Source organism: Ixodes scapularis, unplaced genomic scaffold (assembly GCF_016920785.2).
Source record: "Ixodes scapularis isolate PalLabHiFi unplaced genomic scaffold, ASM1692078v2 PGA_scaffold8__174_contigs__length_109621045, whole genome shotgun sequence".
NCBI lineage: Eukaryota > Metazoa > Arthropoda > Arachnida > Ixodida > Ixodidae > Ixodes > Ixodes scapularis.
This window is the reverse complement of record NW_024609883.1, coordinates 9,594,236-9,616,283: the sequence shown is the minus strand read 5'-3', so window position 1 is coordinate 9,616,283 and position 22,048 is coordinate 9,594,236. Positions and strand designations below refer to the sequence as shown.

The 22,048-nt window shown below is 46.0% G+C and overlaps 2 protein-coding genes across 4 annotated transcripts in view; one reads left to right on the top strand and one right to left on the bottom strand.

Moving 5' to 3' along the window:
* Positions 1-10,932, top strand: part of LOC8041283 (laminin subunit beta-1) — a 97,985-nt gene extending 87,053 nt beyond the window's left edge. The window contains exons 29-31 of the mRNA XM_029993932.4: positions 4,339-4,515; positions 6,511-6,667; positions 9,292-10,932. Of these exons, the coding sequence (XP_029849792.2) occupies positions 4,339-4,515; positions 6,511-6,667; positions 9,292-9,431 (474 nt within the window). The 3' untranslated portion in view covers positions 9,432-10,932. The remainder of the gene's footprint in view (positions 1-4,338; positions 4,516-6,510; positions 6,668-9,291) is intronic.
* LOC8041281 (F-box/WD repeat-containing protein 7) overlaps positions 10,307-22,048 on the bottom strand; it is a 41,052-nt gene continuing 29,310 nt past the window's right edge. For all 3 annotated transcript variants that reach the window (XM_029993939.4, XM_029993946.3, XM_042286637.1), the window contains exons 7-8: positions 16,712-16,918; positions 10,307-12,851 (exon numbers count right to left, since the gene is read on the bottom strand). In XM_029993939.4, coding sequence (XP_029849799.2) covers positions 12,540-12,851; positions 16,712-16,918 — 519 coding nt within the window. In that variant the 3' untranslated portion in view covers positions 10,307-12,539. The remainder of the gene's footprint in view (positions 12,852-16,711; positions 16,919-22,048) is intronic.

Below are 22,048 nucleotides of genomic sequence, written 5' to 3'. Positions count from 1 at the left end.
AAAAGAAATTGTTTCTTTGTCTTTAAAATAGTAATGTGTTTTTAATGTGATCAATGGCAAGTAATGTACGCACTGGATATTTGTCGAAGTCGACCAACTGAAAGTTTCGTACACCAAAAGCTAGTGGACTCTTTTTCACCCGAGCAGCTCTCCATGTAGGCTGCATTTTGGAAGTGTAGCAATCCTGTCCTTCTGATGCAGACCTGGCTGATATAAATTATCCTAGAAATATCAGTGGTAGTTACAGATAACTCCAGTAGATTGTTGCTTTGTGTATTTTTAAAGGTTAGGCGGACAAAGTAGGCGCTACGGAGAGTATAGCTTTTTGTGTTGTCCAAAGGAAGACTGGAGTTTTTTTTTCTTCCGTCAGCCAGGTCCTGTTGATATGCTAGTGATGCATTGATGCCAGCCATAGCTGGTTTACACACGTTAGTTTCCTAGCCCGCTCATAACAATAGGTTCTAAGCCCCCAACTGAGAACAGTGTCCTAAAGTATGGCAAAATAGTACCAGGCATGCACACAGGCTCGTGCAAGTTTTTATCTTTAGCTATATTTCAGATTTGGGTGAAGTTTGCATAACTAGCATTGAACTGGAGCAAGTGCCGATTTCCAATTTTGTCAGTATACTTTCGGATTTGGAACTGGCGCTTGCTCAATGTCTGAAACTGACAAGTTCCAGAGTTTTGTTACCTTTTTTTTGTCAATGTTCAGTGTGCAAAGTGCAATTAAAAAACGTACGAATACATACTCATGTACTCTCAACAGGCATTGCACAAAAACATCTTGGCTGCAAAAACGTTTTGTCAGAAAGGTTTTGACAATTTCCCAAAGGTGTTTGGTGCACCTAATGCAGCTGAATGAGACTAAATCAAGTGCTTGGATTTTGGAAATATGACAAAAATATGAAATATGGCCTAGCTGTCCCCACCGGGGACAGGTGGCACATGCAGATGCGGGACATTGTGGTACTGATGATTATGCTCGCAGGCGATGAGGTAGCATTTCCGTTTCGCATTTTCATTGCATGATGGATTTACTCCTATGTCACGGTCTAAAATGTTTCCACATCAAAAATATTTGCCAATAAGCACCATTTTAAGCTGCTCAATGGAAAAAAGAATAGAAACTACAGTCGAACCTCGTTAATTCAAACTTGAGGGGGACCGAAAATTTGTTTGAATAAAGCAAAGCTTGAATTACCGGGTGTTTTCTCCCATGGAGATGCATAGGATGGAACCTGCATGTTAGTTCGAATTATCCCCAAGTTTGAATTAATGAGAGTCGACTGTCTAGTCACTGAAAGAGTGAGAACGGTAGTGTGACAGAGTGAGAATGCTGGCCTCCATCACGCACTAGTTGATCAGGCCAAAGCATGGTGCCTCCCGCCGTGCTTTGACTGCACTTGCATGTTAGAGGTTCACAAGACGCTAAACATGTTCAAATCGTGGCTTTTGAGTTCAAAGCGAACGCTGGTTTTGGCCGAATATTTTCGATCCGATTATTGAATTCTTTCTCCAAGCCTTCCACCACCGTGTACCACGCTTAAACGAAGATCCAGCCAGACTCATGAAGGTCTTTCCCAGCCTTTCACTCGTCTACTTCTATGCTCGGTTAATTTTAGGTAAGGTAACGGTATATTTATGAACAGTGGCACGCAAATGACAAAATTTCTGCAGCTATCCTAATCGAGAGGATTTATAAATCTGCTAAATATAGTATGCAACTACCGTAGAATACCGTGCATCCGCCCATTCCACATTAAGCGCCCATCACCAAATTTGTGAGATCTGAGAAAAGACGTACAGTAAATTTATATGTAAAATTGATGATCGGACAAGCGCCCATCCCCCATTTTTTTGCGATTATCTCCTAACTTTGAGTGGGCGCTTGTCCGGCATTTTACGGTAGGTATTCTTTCCTCAATTTTAAACTTGGAAAAAAAAAAAAAGGACTAAACAAGCGTGAATGATGAGAGCGGGTCGTCGAGACCTCGCTGCCTAATGCGTAATAGACTACTTCCATAAAGCCCTGCATGCAACACGGCGCACGTTGCACTCTGGAAACTAGTTGGCCAGGGAGGAGGGTAGCATGGTTTCGTTTTCGATCGACACGTCGACAAAAGATTGTTTTCTGCTCCCGAGAGAGTCATTTGTGGTCTCTAAACTAACCTAAATGGTCAGACCTCGAAGATTTAGCACAAGCCCGAGACGTATAGCACGCTTGTTGTATTTTTGTACTTGAGCCTTCCTGTTAGCGTTCCAATCGAGGTATGTGGACGAGCCAGTGCTGGGAGTCTCGACGCTGCGAAGCTCGGGGATCTTGCTTGTGTACGAATCAACAAGCTGTAGCAAACAATAAGTTGTTGTTGATTAGGAAGTTTGTTTGTTTCGTGTATTCATAGACAAAATGTTACTTTTTGCAATTACTGTTTTTCTTAATGTGCCTGAGTATGCGAAGCAAAGCTCGGAGGCGCCATTGAAAAGCTTAATTTTAACACACTTCATATCTCTCATCTGTACTGACCCGCAGTACTGCTCGAAGTGAAGTCCCCACCCGCTTGCATTCCACTAATATTCAACATCGCGTATTCGCATAAAGTTATCCTGCAATCATATAGGCAAATTCGCGCATACAGACCGTTTTAAGAATGCAAAAGTCGAGCACTTGTGTGAATAATGTCGCACCGTTCGCCGCAAGTGTGTCAGACGGGCATGAACCCCTATGCGCACCGCATTGGGGTTTATGCCCGTCCGGCGCACGTCGCGACATTCTTCACACAAGTACTCGAACGAATTCAAAGCGCATTTGACGGTTGCTAATGGCCATAATATTTTTTATGTGTTTGCTTTCTTCCTGCCTGAGTATGCCGAGATAATTTCAGACACACTGTTCCCGGCACAGATCTCGGGCGTCAGTAAAAGCTCGTTTAAAAAGGCTTAGCGAGGAGTAGGGGACGCTTGTTAGGGCCTCCGTCGTAGCTAGCCGATTTCAGCGTTTGCGGAAAGTTAATCTGTAAGGCTCCAGACAAACAAATTTCAGTTGTAGTTCACTCTTACTAGACGGGATTACTGACATTGAGCTCAAAGATGCACTCGTCGGGTGAGGTGACTAAGCCACGACTTACTACGTTCGCATACGCACGCACAATATCCGGTGTATCGGGAACCAAGGAAAGTGCCCCGGTCTTCGTTTTGTATCGCTCGAGAATGAGTGTATTGTACGTTCGTGAAAAGTCAGATAGTCAAAAACGCAAGCAGCGCGTTCGGTCGCGGCGTGATAGCATGAGATGAAGCTGCTCAGTGGAAACCGAAACCGAGTGGCCAACTAGTTCCCAGAGTGCACAGCATGGAATTTCACCGCGATGGGGCGCGTCGGTTTTGGAAGAAGTCCATTGGAGCAGGCCAGAGCCGTATATGTAGAGAGTTTGGCCATTCGTTGGGAAGTATAGGAGACAAATGAGGAGGCGCCATTGGCCGAAAGCGGGCTGGGCGTGTTTCAGGGTGTCTTCAGAAATTCGAATATGGCCAATCAGAATCCGGAAATAGTACCCTGGCGGTGGTCGCAAGAAACAAACTTCATGAGTTCATCGGAGTAACTCTCGGTGACTGAAAATATGGTGCACGTGACGTTTCACTCACGGTCATCCAAAATCATAGTGAAAGAGTGCGACTGGCCGAACGATCGACATAATCTGTTTGCCAAGCGCCGAGGGCCGGGAATCTGCCGTCCAAGCGGTCAAACTCTGTCCGAGCAAAACAGAATTGAGCGGCGCATTCGTTTCTTACATCTTTCGGCATGATAATTATCGTAGCATCACATGCACCCTATTTTCAACCACAAAGGGTTCCTACACTTCACTCTTGTGCGCTTATTAAAACCATATAGGAACATATACCTTTGACAAAAACAGTTTCTCGCTACCACCGCTAGGGGATTCTTTTCGGCTTCTGGTTGGCCAAAAGAGCATGCCAAGCCGACTTTCTGCGTCTGGTGCACGCCCTTGCTCTGCCCGCGCCTCCCATTGACCAAACTCTCTGTATACATGGCTCTGGAGCGGACTGGCCCCGTTAAGTGCGCTTCTCACCTAGCGCTTGCACACTGCGGGGACGCAATACCTGCAGAACCCGCGAGCTCTGCCCGCAGGTATTGCACCTGCGGTAAAGAGTTCGTCTGGAAGCAACTATTAAGTGCATTATTCTAAACTGCTATTTTGAAAATTCGAAGGTACGCCCCTGGAGCCAGAGGGGGGACGACCAAAAGACCTCCCCGTCGTTTTCATCTTCTTGGTGACTGTGGACTGGAAACGATCATGGTTATGACCTGTATCACTCGTGCAGATCGAAGATGCCACAGCCAGTGCCCAGGGAGTTGCCAACCGGTCTCTGGATCAGGTGGGCCACCTGCAAGACCGGCTAGCCGAGCTCAAGAAGAAGTACTCCCAGAACAACCTGGACGCACGCAAGGCCGTCAACGAGGCCAAGGCGGCCGACCGCCAGGCCGAACAAGCTCAGCAGGCGAGTGTATACTCGGCACCAAGGTTGTGCCGAGTTGACCCTAGAGGCCATGGATTCTCAAACTGGGTTCCCCGGAACACAGGTTCCTGAAGCGTCCCTGCCGCCAAGGGAGGCGTTCCTTTAGTTTAAAGCAGTAGTTGAAAAAATATGAGCCACCCATTGATAACTATGGGCCAGACACACTCTAGCATGTACAGTGCTGTTTACAAGGTCTGTAGGCTTCTGCACTACAACATAGTATCGATGCAAAGACCAGGACACATTGCTTAGCTGTCAATCAAGGACAGGGGTTACTCGAGATGAAAAGTTTGAGAACATGGAGATACTCTGGGGAACACAGGGGTTCCCCAGAATAACCCCGCGGGTTCCTCAAGCTCCAAAATTTCTTCGGCCGTCTCTGCCCCTAGGTAAAGCGTTTTTCCAGTTTAAACGCCACTTTAATGGATCTCGGCCTCCCATTAATGTGTAACAATGAGCCAAACACTCTCTAGTATACAAATTATTGTTTACGTGGTCTCTAGGCTCGTTTACTGCTTTTTTACATCGATTCCAAAATTGGAAAGGCTTCCTCGACCAATCATTAAGGAAAATAAGCTTATTTGAGGTCGGAAAGATTGACATCCCTTGCTTTACGGCCTAGGCCATTCCATAGTTGTTTATTGCGCTGTGGGTTCCACGCGTGCGCACTAGCTCTCTTCTGTGGAGTATCGGACACGGTGCATTGCGTCCACAGCTTGCCGACTTCACATTTCTTGCCCGACTGATAAAAGTGGGAAAGGTGTATATGCAGATGGAGAATCTGCAGTACACGAAGGAACTGTTGAAAATGGATCATTGCACTCGTTGGATGTGCAGGAGAAGCACATTGAACAAATGTGTACTCGGCACTAGTGATGGCGCAAACTTCATTTCAAACCCCAAGTTTGAAGATCGAACCACGGAGATATAAAGGTTTGAACTTCTGAACTTGTAGATATTTTTAATCGACGGATTCAATGAATTTCAAACTTTGCAAATATCGAGAGCTCAAAGGATTGGCGTGCTTCGAACAATATCCAAGATTCAGATAGGATCTGAATGTTTTTACAACTTCCAGCAGTGCATTCTATATTCGATGCATCTCAAACAGGGAAATGTCCTAGATGCAGACAATCGTTCCTATAGCCTCCATTGCCTAGATTATTTTTCGAATTTCTTTTCCCTAATACGTGAATATCAATTGCCATGCAATGCTGTTTGTGTGTTATTCTTTGTGTATTTCTTGTACAGCCGCTTGTTATCATAGAAACCCATGAGCCAAACTGCATGCTGTTTTGTTTTTTTCCTCAGATTCCCCCACTGTAAGCTGTAGAATTGCAGGTATATCTTTGTTCGATTGCAAAATCTCTCTTTTGGCAAGCACCTTGCACTGCTCTTGTCGAGTACAGCCGAACTTCCCCGCTATCCAGCTCGAGTACTTACCATTTCTCTGTCCTAGATGCAGACAATCGTTCCTATAGCCTCCATTGCCTAGATTATTTTTCGAATTTCTTTTCCCTAATACGTGAATATCAATTGCCATGCAATGCTGTTTGTGTGTTATTCTTTGTGTATTTCTTGTACAGCCGCTTGTTATCATAGAAACCCATGAGCCAAACTGCATGCTGTTTTGTTTTTTTCCTCAGATTCCCCCATTGTAAGCTGTAGAATTGCAGGTATATCTTTGTTCGATTGCAAAATCTCTCTTTTGGCAAGCACCTTGCACTGCTCTTGTCGAGTACAGCCGAACTTCCCCGCTATCCAGCTCGAGTACTTACCATTTCTCTGATTGTCCAAAGAAGAATCTGTTTGGGAACTCTCAGAGTTGGTAGCAGATGAATTTCAACGCAGTAAAGCTTGTCTCTCGTTTTGCGTGTGCCAGTCAATAGTTCGCAAAAATTCTCAGACGATGTCATGACCGAATGCGATCAAAGTTGAGGAGCATGATTAAGAGGAACTTCCTTCCCCTTCGTGCAGGAAGCGGAAGAGCTGGAAGAGCAGTACAAGAGGGCGATGGCCGACCTGAGTGGGAAGTCTGCCGCCAGCGGGGACATGAAGGACCGGGCCGAGAAGCTGCGCGAACGCGCTCGCAAGCTGGCCGAAGGTGTCAACTCCAAGACAACAATGCTCCAAGGTGAGGCCCTTTCGAAATTCCGCGCCATCTGGCAGTGTTAGTATCAAACTGTTGACATGCAGCGGGTGGTAAAAACATGGCTCTAATGCAGTGAAATCCGTGTCACTGCACTAAAGTCTGTCCAAAATCGATTGGCTCGTTTTGTTATATCGAAGTATCGCTGCTTCGTTACTGTCTCATCATTAAAAATTGGCTTACTCTTACTACCGGGTGCTCCTTTCCGCGGACCAATTTCCCACCGTCCAAGCTTCCACACAATTGTTGCGAATCATATTAAAATATGAATCGCAACAATTGGTAAACTGTCTACATCAACCCCCAATCATGCAGCGAATAATTGGGGGTTGTCGCAGACAGTTTACCGATTTACAGTTTACAAATTTACAGTTTGCTTACTGAAAATATGTCTTTTACCAAATTGAGCGGCGAGCTCGATTTGGAGCAGCAGCCACGGCAGCACCATAGCAGAATCGGCCACACTTTCGGCATGCAACAACTACAGCATGCGGCGCCGCGAGGATGGGGAGAGGGGTACTATTATGCCGACAGAGCCCTTTTTCACATCGGTCTGGCACAAAGAGGGGGGAAGCACATTTTTTCTGTTGTGCGGCCCTGCCGATTTCGCTTAGATACTGGCGTCACAAGTAGAGTCGCAAATCGTGTTTTCTCAACCGTATATTGTCGCTCCAAGGCGGAACAATTTGGGACTTGGATTGAGCGAGATTAGGAACCTTGGATCTCGACAAGATCGGCACGTCGGCGAAACGAATGCCAAGACAGCATAAAAAAAGTTCAAGACTGCCCACGAAAATACTTCCTTTTATATAATCTCGTTCGGTGGGTCCTTTCAAATGCACCGACATAGGGCACATGCAAAATAAGAAAATGAGCGCGCCCATCGCCCGAACGGAGCAATGAAAAAAAACTTGCATTGGAGCGGAGCAAGTAAAACGAAAGCAAACGAAAGTGTTCGCCCAGCACGCGGCAGAGACGGCGCCGCATCTGCTGCGCCCATTGCCCGAACGGAGCAATGAAAAAAAACTTGCATTGGAGCGGAGCAAGTAAAACGAAAGTGTTCGCCCAGCACGCGGCAGAGACGGCGCCGCATCTGCTGCGCCCATTGCCCGAACGGAGCAATGAAAAAAAACTTGCATTGGAGCGGAGCAAGTAAAACGAAAGCAAACGAAAGTGTTCGCCCAGCACGCGGCAGAGACGGCGCCGCATCTGCTGCGCCGTGCGTTCTCGGTTTTTGGGTTTAAATGATTTATTAGTGTACAACCTTGTCTACGTGATGCTACACGACCACGTTGCTGCGTACAGGCATTCTATGCAGCAACATAGTCACGTAGCGCCATCTAGAAGCCAGGTTGCATATTAAAAAATTATTTGGACTCAAGAACGTGCGGCGTGGCGACGGCGGAGGCAGCGTGGCGGTAGTGGCGACCGTCGCCGCTGCCGCAGTACTTCTGTTCTCTACGCGTGTCACTCGAGAGCAAGTTTACGTAAAATCGATTTGTTTTCACCTAGAAAATTAGTAATACCGGCCATTTCTGCTTTGTGTGGCCACACAAATGCTTTGGTAAACAGAATTATTTGTTAAATAGGAATTCGTTGTAGTAGTCGGAGAAACACATTGAACACGTAGGAGATTGGCTGGGACATTATTTTACTTTGTTGAATGAGCATTTTCATAGTAGAGGCGTTCGTTATAAAGGCAATCGACTATTCAATAAATTAATAAAATAAAGTGTTACATCAGGCACCGTCACTTTCGTACGCAAAGAGCAGACATACGAGTGTGTGTTGTCGTACAGTTCACGTTATGCTCAGATTAATCGCAGTGTCGTGCAACGTCACTGTAACAACGTGGCGTCACGTGACACACGATATTGTCCGACATTGCGACGTCACGTGATTACCGTATACTCAATTCAGTGCGAAAACATTGCGCATTGTCCCTTAAGGGGGCACACCTCCTGAGAGGGTCAACTTTTGAACCCTTGGCTTAAAATTAATGAGTTTTACGGGGTAGGCTCCTGGTCATGCTGGAGGATGCATAGCAAAATTTCAGGTCTGTCCCCTGCCTCTTGTGCACTACAGTTACGGAGACGTCACGCATGCGTGGAACACTTGTCACGCTTGACTCGCCAGAGCAGACGCCATCACACACGACACATGTTGGCTTGCATGCAACACTCCTTTATTCTCTACCGCGCCGTGTCCTACTGTCCCCCCGTCTCCCTGCTGCCTTTTGCGACCCCAAGAGCGGGGACAAGCGCTGTCCCTGGGAAACCCCCTAGGGAAGGCGTGTCCCTGCAAGGTTCCGGTCGTCGCCGATTGCACACACTTAAGCCTCTATTCTGCTCCGACATCGAGCATGGCGTAGCACTGAACGTGGGCCTTTCGTTGGTCGGCGAGCAGGAACTTGATATCTGCGACCAATCAGTATCCGTGTGCGCTGCGCTACGCCGCAGTTGCTACACTCGAAGTCGTATAATGGAGCCTTTCGCGAGATTGGTCCATCGTTGGGCCTCAAGTTTCCCCACGTTGACATAAGCGAGTCTTTGCAAAAGAAATAAACTCGCAGGGACCCAACGTAGACTGAGCTCACGCTTCCGCCGCAGGCATGGAGGACGAGTTTGACGACAACGAGCGGAGGCTGAAGGACTACTCGCAGATCTTGGAACAGCTGAACCGGGAGATGACGGGCTACCTGGACCTGATTGAGCGGCGGTCCACCCACTACCGCGAGTGCCAGAACTAACCGCATCGCGCTCTCTCCGCGGGGGAAGTCCGAGACGCCCTTCGTCCTCGCGTTTCTCGTGCACGGCGAGGCAGCGTACTTGGCTTCTAACCGGCTCCCGGGCCGGCTGCCATGGGGAGCCGTAGCCGACGGCCGTCTGCCATTCGGAACGTACGCCACGGCTTCGAGGCGAGGGCGGTGACACCGCCACGCCGGTTAACGGCTGTTAGATTGCAGCTAATCTGCGAACACCGTGCCAAATTGTTTCGCTCGTTCAGATTTGTAACCTCAGTTACGGTGTGGAAGATGCCGCTTTCATAATGTGTTTCGAACTTCTGCAGAGTCTGTTCTCTAGGGTGAAGGCTGAACACGACAGTAGTTTCCACAAACGACAAGACCACCCTGTTATTTCTTTACGTTAGTGAGAATGAAGCCTTGTTAGGGTACGCTAGAAACCTCTTCTAAAAGTCAGTTTAGCTCTTTGTTCCTGCTCAACAAACCCACGTCTCTAATAACCGAGTAGCATCTGCTAGCTTTCGGTCAAATAGAACGTTTCGTTCCACAAATTGGAGACATTGACTCGATGCAAACAGTTTTTCTGGTGTATCATTTGAGCAAGTACCCACCAGAATACGTTTGTCTAACGGAACCGGACCACAAGTTCCAGCTTGTGGCAGATCGGCCAAATTCATTCACAAACGCAAAACTTGGATGCTCGATTTTCGCGTTTTTTTTGCTTCTTGCCGTTGTACGGAAAAGTCGAAGTTCCTGGGACAGCCACTAGATCGACAGTTCATTCTAGAGAAGGGACCAATTGTGTTGTTTTGTCTCAAAAATTCCTTCGCTTCCTCGGGCAGGATGCAATACAGGGTGTCGCGTCTCAAAATGCATGTTTGAAAAAAAAAAAAAAAAATGTTAACATTAACAAGTTACGGTTGTCCACTATGACAGCTCCATGGCAGCGGGCAATTGCGGAGTCGTTCATGCCTGCTTACTAACAGTTCGTTGGCTGTGAAACACAGGCACAAATAAAATAAGCATTGATTATCGAGTGGGAGTGCGACCGTGCTAAAACGGTCGTTCGTGGTATATTGCGCGTGGGTTTTATTTTGGGGGGGCCTTTAGTCATGTCTGTGCCACTGCCATTCATAACTGCGGACCAGATTTCTTAATTTTTTTTTTGTTATGCACGTCCCCCTCCCTCGTCCTATTTAATGCCAGCTTTAGTGTGCACATGTTATGTCGTATACGTGTTTCGTCACTTTGCCCCCCTCATTCTGTCGTAGACGTTTGCTCAGCTCGGGAACATTTATGGTCGTGCCACCGACGCATTGGCGCGATTACGCGGGCAGACGGCACAAACCTTCTGTCCGTGCTCTCGCCAAGTCCTCGACAAAGTGCGTGCACGGCGTTGGTCGAAACTTGCGACAACAGTCTCCCGATGTCTCATCTTCGGACCACCAAATGTGCCTTAGTTTGTTGCTCTGTGTTGGAGAGTAAAATCGTGTATGGAAATGTAAAAGGTGTGTGTGTGCTTCTTTGATTTCATTCGAAGACCTTGTTGTTTTTTCTTGCATCTTTTTATTGGTTGTAGTGTGATCTTCCTTCAAAATGCATTCAGGAGGAACAGGGGGGCTCACACCATAAATTGAAGGGTTCCGAGATTCTTGTAATCTGCAGCATTTGCCCTAACGACTGAACTGTAGTATGCTTTCTAGTTGCAGCCGACAAAGTTGCTACACCCTTGTCGGCGCCACTAAGTGTTATTCTAACATCCACTAGATGAGATGCGTGCATCTTTATTTTTTGAAACACCGACGCTACTGCATAGATGAAGGATGCCACTTTCTGCAGGCACCCCTTAATGAGCTCAACTTGTGCGTGCGAAAAAAAAACAAAAACGAATGGTCGCATGTTCAGCTGTAAATGCTTCCTTCTAAAGTTAGGCCCATTGAATGGTTTTAGAAAACTGGGCCATCCCCAAGGCATTGCTTCCAGAGTGGCCTAGAAGGTTGCATGATTGCCTCGAAGGAATACGTTGCAAACGGGCGTTAACTTTGAGTTGCACCATCACACTTGGCATCGTGCTGAATTCGGAGAGGAAGGCACAACCGTCAAAAAACCAGCAAAAAGCGTCGCCACGGGCGATTCTAGCAAACAAACGGGGAGATCCTCCGCCGAGCGCATTCCTTGTCCTCCGCAACCCTGCATGTTGAAGAAGCAACATGGCCTCTTCAAAACCGAGAAAAAAAAAATATGAAAAAAGCCTCACGTGTGCGTCAAAACGTAGCGCGGGGGAGTCGCTTTGCCTCGACCGGTGTGGAAAGTGTAAAAAGCTTCACGGACATCCAGCGGACTGAGTTGGGGTGCTCCTGACACGTAGCAGCCAACTCTTCCGAGTTCAGCTGGGTCGTCTACGTCAGCACTAGCCGGCACCTAGGGTCCAATTCGGTCACCGCAAGAGCGAGATCTAGTTTGACCCTCGCAGAGCGAGCCAAGATATCGTTGGCAGACAACTTGTCTGCGAGTGGAGAATGGGGGTTTGTTTGCTATGAGGTGCCATTTGCAGGCAAAAATAACTCCAGAACATACCTACGCACAGTCTGCTAACATGACAAAAAAAAAGTCTGCCATTTGCTACAAACTGTGTCGTAATGAAGCGACGACAAACGCTTGCTGAAATATTAACCGTCCGCTATTTCATAAAGGAAGTAATTGAGAACCGTGCTTCCTTTGGAAATTTCGTGTCAGTTTGCAGGCGTACACAAGCCGACATCCACCGGTAGATAAGGGAGCACTCAGGACCGGCACATTAATTGTGTACTAGTTATCAAATCAAACTTTTCTCATTGGCAGACAAAGTTCGCCCAGCCGAAACCAGTCGATTGATGTCTAACCTGAAGCTCTCACCAGAACCAAGAATCGGACCCCTGCCACCTCCACGCATCTCTGCCCGACTTTGTAATGGTATCCGCCGCCTGTGGCACGCAGGCTTTCATTTGGACCGTCGCACCTATCTCTGCAGTGCAAAGCTCGCGAACAAAATGGCGAGAGAGGACGAGCTCTCGTACTTTGAAGCGTTTCCGCGGGGGACAACTGGCGAGGCGAGTTGGCGCGCGTGCGTCTGGTTCAGCAGACTGTGAAGTCCCAGAGCTTGACCGTCTGGTCGTAGGAGCCCGAGACGATGAGGCAGTCGCTGAACTGGAGACAGGTGACTCCGTCCGTGTGGTTTCTGAGGGTCACCAGCCGCTGACCGGTGTCCAGGCCCCAGACCTTGAGCGCCCGGTCGTCGCCGGCGCTGACGATGCGCCAGCGGTCTGCCTGCAGGCAGCGGACCACTCCGGTGTGGCCCTCGGACTTGATCCAGTCGAGCGTGCGTAGGCAGTGGCCGCTCGCCAGGCTCCACAGCTTGATGGTGCGGTCCAGCGATCCGCTCACCACCTGGAGCCGAGGACGACCAGTTAGCGGATGTGTCGATCCGTCGCAACAAGCTTTGCCTGCCGCCAAAATGGAGGAGGTGCATTTTGTCCGTAAAGCGGCGGGACAAGCGCACCACTTCTTAATGCAGCTTGCTCTTTAATGTGGCATAACTCTAGCTTGGGTTGGCTTATGTTGGAATAGAGGTGGTGACAAATGAGGTGTTTTCGGCCCTTTCATGTTTTCAGGGGTCCTTAGAACCTGAGTTGTGTCGAAAAGCCACCTGTGAACCATAGACTCATAGACTATTGGAAAAAGTTGAACTACTTATGTGCTTATAACCAGTGTGACTGACAAAAAAGAAATATTTTGACCCAATACTTGGCATACTATTTCAGCCATGTTCGTTAGCGAGTTTAGCAAATTTTCAGGCAACTCGGACCCCATGAAGAAATTGCTACCCCAGCAATTTCTTCATGGTCCCCGAGTTGCCTGAAAATTTGCTAAACTCGCTAACGAACATGGCTGAAATAGTATGCCAAGTATTGGGTCAAAATATTTCTTTTTTGCGAAGTTACTGAACTTACAGTTTTGGTCCTCACGGCGTTTTTCAAACTGAAAGTCTTTACTGGCAGCAACGAAAAAGTGACGTCAGTGGAAGGTTCACTCTTTGGACTGTCGAATTTGTTCCCGACTGATTCCAAGCAGTTTAACCCTTTGGAAGCTCGCTCCAGTACTTGCGCTCCAGCACGGAACAAATGATTGGCATATTGTATTTTTAGACTGCTTGCTCGACTGGCAAGCCTGCCTGCCACTGACGTCGCAGCACTGAAAAGTGTGGGTATATTTGAATGTTGGTTCTTGGAACATTTTCATTTGCCGATTTCACAATAACTATTATGAATTTGGCGATACTAAATAATGTACCGGAAAAGGTAAACGTCGGGGATTCAGAAAGTATAGTTAGTTGGGGTAGCTAAAAAAAATCGTTGAAGTACCCTTCTAATGGGGCAGATGGGGTAAAAACTCAATTTCGAGCTGGTTCAGCCGATATATTGAGGGGGCCCAAAAAGTGAAAACTGGGTCAAACTGGTTCACCCCAAATGTTGAGACAGCCCAAAAAGTGAACATCTGGCCAAACGGATCAGCCCATACACAGGTGAGCCAAAAAGTGAACACCAGGTCAAACCGGTTCAGTCGAGCATTAAAGAACCCCTGAAAAGAAAAAAAAAAGTTTTTTTTTAAACAGTCGGGTGGGAACACGCGTGTCAAAACAAAAAAATGTTATGCAAATTTTTTTTTTTTTTTTATAGCAAAAGTGACAGCGAGAGATTTACTTGAAATTCTGCGTGCAAAGTCCGTGACATCACGGAAGGGTCATTTGCTCAACGAGATGGTCATACACTCTCTCCACCTTAACATGATGGCAAAGCCGATTCACCTCTCCTCCACGCGCCCGAAATGCCTAGAGAGAAAACAAGTGGAAAGGAGGTGACTACCGACTAAATCGCGTCTCGCGCCGTCAATATTGCTCTAAAACTTTTTTTTTGTCATTTTCGCATAGAATTAATTTTTTTGACACGCATTTCCCAACCAGACTGTTTAAAAAACCAAATTTTTTCTTTTCGGGGGCTTTTTTTAAGGTAGCCCAAAAAGTCATCTGCGGGTCAAACCGGCTTGGCCCTACATCGGAGCTCCAAAAAAGTGAACACCGGGTCAAGCCGGTTCAGCCCATGCACAATGTGGCCCAAAAAGTCAAGATTGGGCCTAACCACTTCAGCCCGTACATTGAGAAGATCTAAGAAGTGAACACCAGGTCTAACCGGTGCTGGAATCTGCTGGTCTGTCATTTGGCGTGTGTGCTTTTTCTTAGTTGGCCGTCGAATAGTATAAGGTTGCGCCTTGACAATTGACTTCAGTTCTAAGTTGAGCCATTGTGTGTCCCACTCTGTCCTGCCTTTGTGCACTGTGCGTTTTAATCACCGTAAGTCGAGGCAGCCATAAAGTGAACACTGGGTCAAACTGGTTCGGCCTATACATTGAGGGAGCCCAAAAAGTGAAAGCTGGGTCAAGCCAGTTCAGCCCATACACTGAGGCACCCCAAAGAGGAAACATCACGTCAACTAGTTGAGCACGTAAATTGAGGTGACCCATAAAGTCAACATCGGTCCACTATTATTTCTCATATATATTATTGAACTACCTACGCGTATCTCTTCCTCTATTAACTTGTATGCTGATGACTGCTATTTATAAAAAAAAAATTAATGATTCCGACATCTCTGCCCTTCAAACTGATACTATTAATAATGTAACTCGCTGGTGCACAGTTAACTTAACATTTCTAAATGTAGGTGTATGAGAGTGTCGTGTCAAAGTAACGCTTGTTCCCCTACTAAATTAACCATTCCACCTCTCCTTTCTGTTTCCTCCTATAAATACCTCGGTGTTCATACTATCAATGACCTTTCCTGGAATGCCCATGTTGAATATGCCGCTAACAACGCAAATCGCTTACTAGGTTATCTTAAAAAATTTTTCACTCACTTTTGTTTCTTTAAAGCTAATTTTATATCAAACCATAATACGTGGTAAATTTGAATATGCAGCTTCTATCTGGGACCCGGACTCGCCCTTGCATCTGCACTTGAGTCAATTCAAGATCGTTCTGCTTGTTTTATTCTTTCAAGCTATCACCACACAGCCAGCGTCACCTCTTGAAAGCATCTCTCATTGTCTGGCCTCTCTTCTCGCAGAGAAATATCTCGTTTATGTTTATTTCGCAAGATTTATCGCTATAACTCGGAACTTCGTAGAACATTATGTTTAGAAGCACCTTGCATATCATCGCGCACAGATCACAAACTAAAATTAGGCATCACCCATTGTAGCACCTCTGTTTTCAATTCTTCTTTCCTTCCCCAGACATCCATTGATTGGAATCGCCTTCCCATATGAATAGTCCGAATATCTGACGGCGCTAATTTTAGAACTGCAATTACATTTTTTTTAAATGTTCCTTGGCTATGTTTGTATTGACATATTTGTTGCCTTGTTCATTGATATTAATGTATTTTTGCCTCGTTAGCGTTGTATTCTTGTATTTTTGAATAACGAACACACTCCTCTCTGTGATGCCTTCGGGCCCTGAAAGTAAATAAATGAAATGAAAAAAATGAAATCGGGTAAGTTCAGCCCATAAATCGAGGTGATCTACAAGGTCACTATCGGGTCCAACAATTCAGCCCATACGAGGCAGCCAAAGAGGTCAACATCAAAACTGTTTATCTTGTACATCGAGGTGGATCAAAAAATCCACAGACCACAGACACTGAGGTAGCCTAGAAACTTTCAGCCTTTCCACTCTGGTGAAGAAGGAAGACCGGCAAAGCTGCACTATCGTAGGACGACCTCAAGGACGACTTCTTGGGCTACCTCAAGGACGACGCCTTAAAAACGCCTAGGACGACCTAGAGGACAACGCCTAGGACGACCTGAAGGATGACTTCTAGGACAACCTCTCGTACGACCTCAAGGATGACTTCTACGACGACCCTGAGGACGACTTCTAGGACGACGTCTGGAGAAATTCAGCCTTTCCACTGAAAAGGCCTGGCGGCAACCAGACAACTGGCAAGCCGGTTGTCTGGTTGCCGGCGTCGCTTATAGTATCGGTAGCTGTCCAGAGATTTGTGTCGACATTTATTTGGTGACGGACACGAAACTGGGGAAACTAGCCCTTAACAGCTCCGCTGTAAAAAATTAATGTCGGCTCAAAGCGGTTTGGCCCATACACCGAGGCAGCCCAAAAGGTGAACATTGTGTCAAACCGTCCCAGGCCGAACGTCAAGGTGGCACACATTGCACGCCTCCTAACCACTTGCCTGGGAGGCGTCAAACTGGAGGCAGGTGACTGCGTCCTGGTGACCTTGGAGGGTGGACAGGTGGCGTCCGGTGGCCAGCTGCCAGACGCGGATGGTGCGGTCGCACGAGCCGGAGACCAGCCGGTCGCCCCGAAACTGGAGGCAGAGCACGGCACCCGAATGGCCGACCAGCGTGCGCAGGCACTCGCCCGTCTGCATGTCCCACACCTGCGCAGAAGCAGAGGGCAAAGCTTTTGGCAGCGACCTGACCAGGAAGCCTGGAAAGAGAGCCGTTTCTCTGCTTTTCTTCTGTAGGGAACTTTCCCTACACAGGGGATGCAAAAATGAGGGAAAGTCCTGGAATGGGGGAAGTAGGGAAATTTCATCCTTTTCCTGTGGAGGATGATTTCTCTAGTTTCCTTGTGCAGAGAGTGCAAAAAGAAAGAAATCCATGTACTGTGAAGGTCTTTTGTTTCCTGAGTAGGAAGATTTCTCTGCTTTGTCCTACATGGGATGCAAAAGAATGTAGGGAAGTGCAAGTATTGAGAAATGTTTGTCCTTTATTTGTGTAAAAAGATCTGTCTACTTTTTCTACACAAAAGATGCAAAAAGAATATTGATCTGTAGGGAATTAAGAAAATTTATCCTCTTTCCCTGTGTGGGAAGATTTTTCTATTGACCTAAAAGAGGACACAAAAAGGAAGTAGGAGAATCCACATGTGATGAAAGTAGAAGTAGTTCCCTATGTTCTCTGTGTAAGATTTCTCTACCTGCCCTACAGAGGCAATACAAAAGGGAAGTAGGAAAATCCATGTGTAAGGAAAGTAAAGATATTTGACTACTTTCTCTAGACAGGCGATGCAAAAAGAAAGTGGGAAAATCTCTGTATGAAGAAAGCAGAAAACTTTTCTTCTCCCTGAGTAAGGAAATTCTTTTTATAAAGAGGGACTGTAGAGAAAGCATAAAACATTAACCCACTTCCTCGAAGGACAAGTGGGAACCTCCCTTCCATTTTGCCTTGCGTTCTCAATCCTCTCCCTAACAGCACCTCTTTTTTTTTTTGTTTTTTTTACCAGCACTGGTTACTTTAGTTGTGGATGAGGTCACCTCTCCAATAGCCCAGAACAGCCTCCTAACACAGTAGGCAATATAAACAAGTAAATACTAAATAAGTAGGCCTAAATAAGCATCTAAATACAAAAATTGAAACTAGAGCAAAAATTCAAAAAGAAATGTAAGGTGGACAAATACATATAGCTTATTTTTAGGTGCAACATTTTACTGTTTATGACTTTATAAAATAATGGCGACCCAAGAACTCACCGGACATAAATCAAAGCGCAAAGGAACTTTGGCATATTCACACAGGGCAGAAGACAAATGAAAATGATAGATCTGATCACTATGCTCGATCATAGCCTCCTTTATACTGATAATGCCTGCCCAATGGTTGGCTTCACCATGCTTCGTCGTCGTCGCGCCTGCTTCGCATGTTTTCTGCTAGAGGCGCCAAAGCCCCATACAAAAATGCAGACGACTCTTCTTCGCTGCCGTTTGCTAGTCCACTGTGATGCCGTTTGTGAATTAAATTAATTCGTAACCCATGCTACATACCAGGCGCAGGGCACCGTCGGAATAGATTTTATTTATAAACAAGTCTTATACCTTTCTTTTAGCTTTCACGTCTTGGTTTTGTTTGTATGCTGAAATGTTACCAGACCTCTGGTGCTTGTCATATCGACAACAGAAATAGTCAATGCCAATTAAAAAGGACACAGACAGGCTGACGGACTTTCACGACGTTGAAGCAGCGACCACTTTAGAGTTTTTATTGCTACTGGAGCACAGCCGCAAAACATACGGCCCGCGGACTACATGCGGCAGTCATGCGGTTTTTCTCAGGACCGCGAACGCGTCCCCGCTGACCGAAAGCCTGCGCACCCGTCGGCAACACACTGACCGGGGGTCTTGATATACAATTCCAACTTGTTTTTTTAAGTGCACAGCCTCTTGATGGTTTTGACCGGTCTCTTGTGGTCCGCACTGTTTTTCACGTATGTAGTTCTAGAGTTTTTTAACGGCTTCGTAGATTGTGGCTTGTTGGTGAAGATCTTCTTGGAGTCATGCTTGTCAGTCACGGATGCCGAGTAGTTTGTGAAAATTGGCCTGTACACACAAGTACACACAAGTTGCAGAAAATCTTTGTGAGGGTTGACATCTTTCTCTACCTTTGCGTATTTCAGAGCACCATGGTGTATAAAGCCTGGTTCAGACAGTTGCGTTTGACTGCGTTTCGGCTACGAGAAACCAGGACATCCCTGCTGCTTATATCGCGTGCCAAAATTGGATTTCACGCTTCATACGAAGCACAGATATGTCGGTGACTCGCTTTCGGTTCTCGACACAACGCAGTCAAACGCACTCAAACGCAAGTGTCTGAACCGGCCTTAAGAGTATCCACCGCAGTATCACCAGCTGCATGCTAAGGCTTTTTCATTTTCAGCATATTTTGTTGTCTTTTTTTTTTGGTAAAATCTCTACAAAGTTCTTCAGCGCATGCAACACCCTCACTAGCTTCACTGATGGATAGTATATTCCTCCCCTGTCCTGGTGCCTGAGAAGGGAATTACCAGGAGCCATAGAAGCCTGTTTAATGACCACTAGGAAGTGCAACTCGCGAGTCCCAGTTGCACATTGGCACACACCAGTAAGGTATCATGCGACTTAGAATGCAGCACAAAGAGTTGGGGTTAAGTACAAGGTGCTGATGTGCCCATGATCAATAAATGGAATGAAATGACCGCGCCTGTACGTGTGGTGTCACAGTGCGCGTGCCACGAGCAGCAGACGACTTCGTGCTATTGAGCTATGCCGGCAATTGCTAAGCGCTCCATCTGCGGGTCGAACGACGACCGAAAAAAGTTACTCGCGTTACAAACAAATTACGTGATCAAGTGACCTATTTGATCACGTAAGGTCACGTTACCGCGTAACTTAACATAGAAAACTTACGTTATCACGTAGCTTAACGGATAACACAGCTTTCGCTAGCTACAGTGAACTGTAGCAGTAGGCAGCGGACAAGCGTCGTCTGCATTTCTGTATGGGGTTTTGGCGCCCCTAGTAGCAAATCTGTGAAGTAAGCGCGACGACGACAAAGAAACCATTGGGCAGGCATTTTTAGTATAAAGGAGGCTATGGCTCGATATATACGAGAATGCAAAGAAATATTTTCATAGTTACACAGACATGAAACGGGGAACTACGAATAGTAATTCTGGTAATGACAATGTACAATAAATAATATGCCCAGAGGACCTGCGTTTTGATGGTTTTCTAGATATGCGCGAATAGGGGATTTTGAGTTGGAAGCGAATTCGAAGCGAACAGTGGTTTTGGCCGAATATTTTCGAATCGAATGTTGAATAGTTTCTTCAAGGTTTTCACAACTGCACCATGCCTAAACGAAAACCCACGCGAACTCGTAAAGGTTGTTTCCAAGCTTCCACTTGTCCTACCTAAGGCAATTTTAATCTAGCTATATTTATGGACTGCGACCTAAGGAAGTCCACTACGTACGTGGGAATGGCAAGGAAACAATGCATTTGACATTAACTATACAAAATCAAGGAGGTTTATAAATATTCTTACTATATGCAAATATTCTTTATTAAATCAAGAATTAAAAAAAGAAAAATTCTTATACATTGCAATTTGGTATATGAAAATTTGGTCACTACATAGAAATACAGCTGCCAATTATTAACTCTCAGACATTCATCTTGTAATACAAAGAAGAAAAGAAAAAAATACCGTGAATTGTTTTGAACTGGTTACCGTTTTTTTTTTTGTTTTTTTTTTCATGTTCAGTTCGAGTTCAGTTCCAAGATGGCAGCGAAGATTTCAATTGTGTTCAGTTCTGGTTCGGCTAAAATATTTCCGAGGACACCTAAGCACTTCTTATGAGTTGTGAATGCGAAAGCATGATCGTCGCTCTTCCGCTCCCTTAGTTCGTCTGTGGTGTACTGGCGTGGATGGCCATGTTTCGCGACTGCCGGGGTTGCGGCCGCCAACGATGTAGATGCCTCAGGCGTTGCCATGTTCCCCGACGCCGAGAGGAGCAGAAGCGCCTAAAGTGGCCTTAAAGCGTTAGAGTACAGGCTGCATGTCACAAAGAGTCTGTTACAGGTGGTGAGGCCAAGGACAACCTTACACACAGGAAAATGCAAGCAGTTTGAGCTGCTACTATCTGGTAGCAAGAGGAGCTACAAAATATAGAGGCAAGAAATACTGGATGCACCAAGGGCCAAAAAGAAGAGAGTTCCCGCTCTCACAACCGAGCTCCAACAAGCACAATGGTTCAACGAGGCGTAATCCAAAACTTCTTGCCTCGAAAAAAAAAAAAAAAAATCACCTCGATTCCACGTATAAAGTTGGAATTACGCAGAATGCGAACTTGAGGGGCTGCTATAGTGCAACATGTGATGTTTTCTCGCTGAACCTAACGAACAGTAATCACGTGACATCAACCTCTCGATCCTGTCGTGTGACATTGCTCGAGTAACTTGACGGTTCTCAAGTCAACACTGTGTTGTCGAGTCATGTGGTCGTGTGATGCGGTGACTCGCAGTGTCACATGCAGCGTTAGAGGTCCGAACCAAATGCCAAAGTTTTCAACACTACTAATCGTCATCTTATTCAAAAGTTATAAGTGATTTTGTGAAATTTTCAATGGGAAAAAGGCGGCCCATTTTTGCCCGTTTCGATTAACTGGCGCTATCCATGCATTTGAGAGCTCTGTCGGCCGCCATTTCCCCTTTGAAAATTTTACAAAATAACTTATAACTTTTGAATAAGACGACGATTAGTGCTGAAAATTTGCAATCTGGTTCGGACCTCCAGGTCTACATTTGGGAAGAGAATAAGTGTTTCATGATGCATAATTTATTCTTCCGGTAACAAAAACCCCTGTAAATTTTGTTGGGAGACACTCGGCACTTTTAATGCCTCCTTCCCCAAACCTAAATTGATTGGAACCGCCTTCCCACAGTCATAGTACTGATACCACTGATTTTAGAATTGAAATTACTAATTTGTTAAATGATGTTTCATACTAATTTTGTATTTTTTCTTTTTTCTTTTTATGTTTATGTTAAATGAAAGTGCCCACTCCTCTCTGTAAGCCTTCGAGCCCTAAAATAAAATAAAGAAAATAAAAAGAAAACCATGATTTAAGCAGATCTAAGCCATCCATCAATGCGTAATTACGAGCCAAACATTCCTTAGTATGGGCATTACTGTTTACAGGGTTTGTAGGCTTCTGCGCTGCTTCTTGATTACATCTATTATGTCTCATCG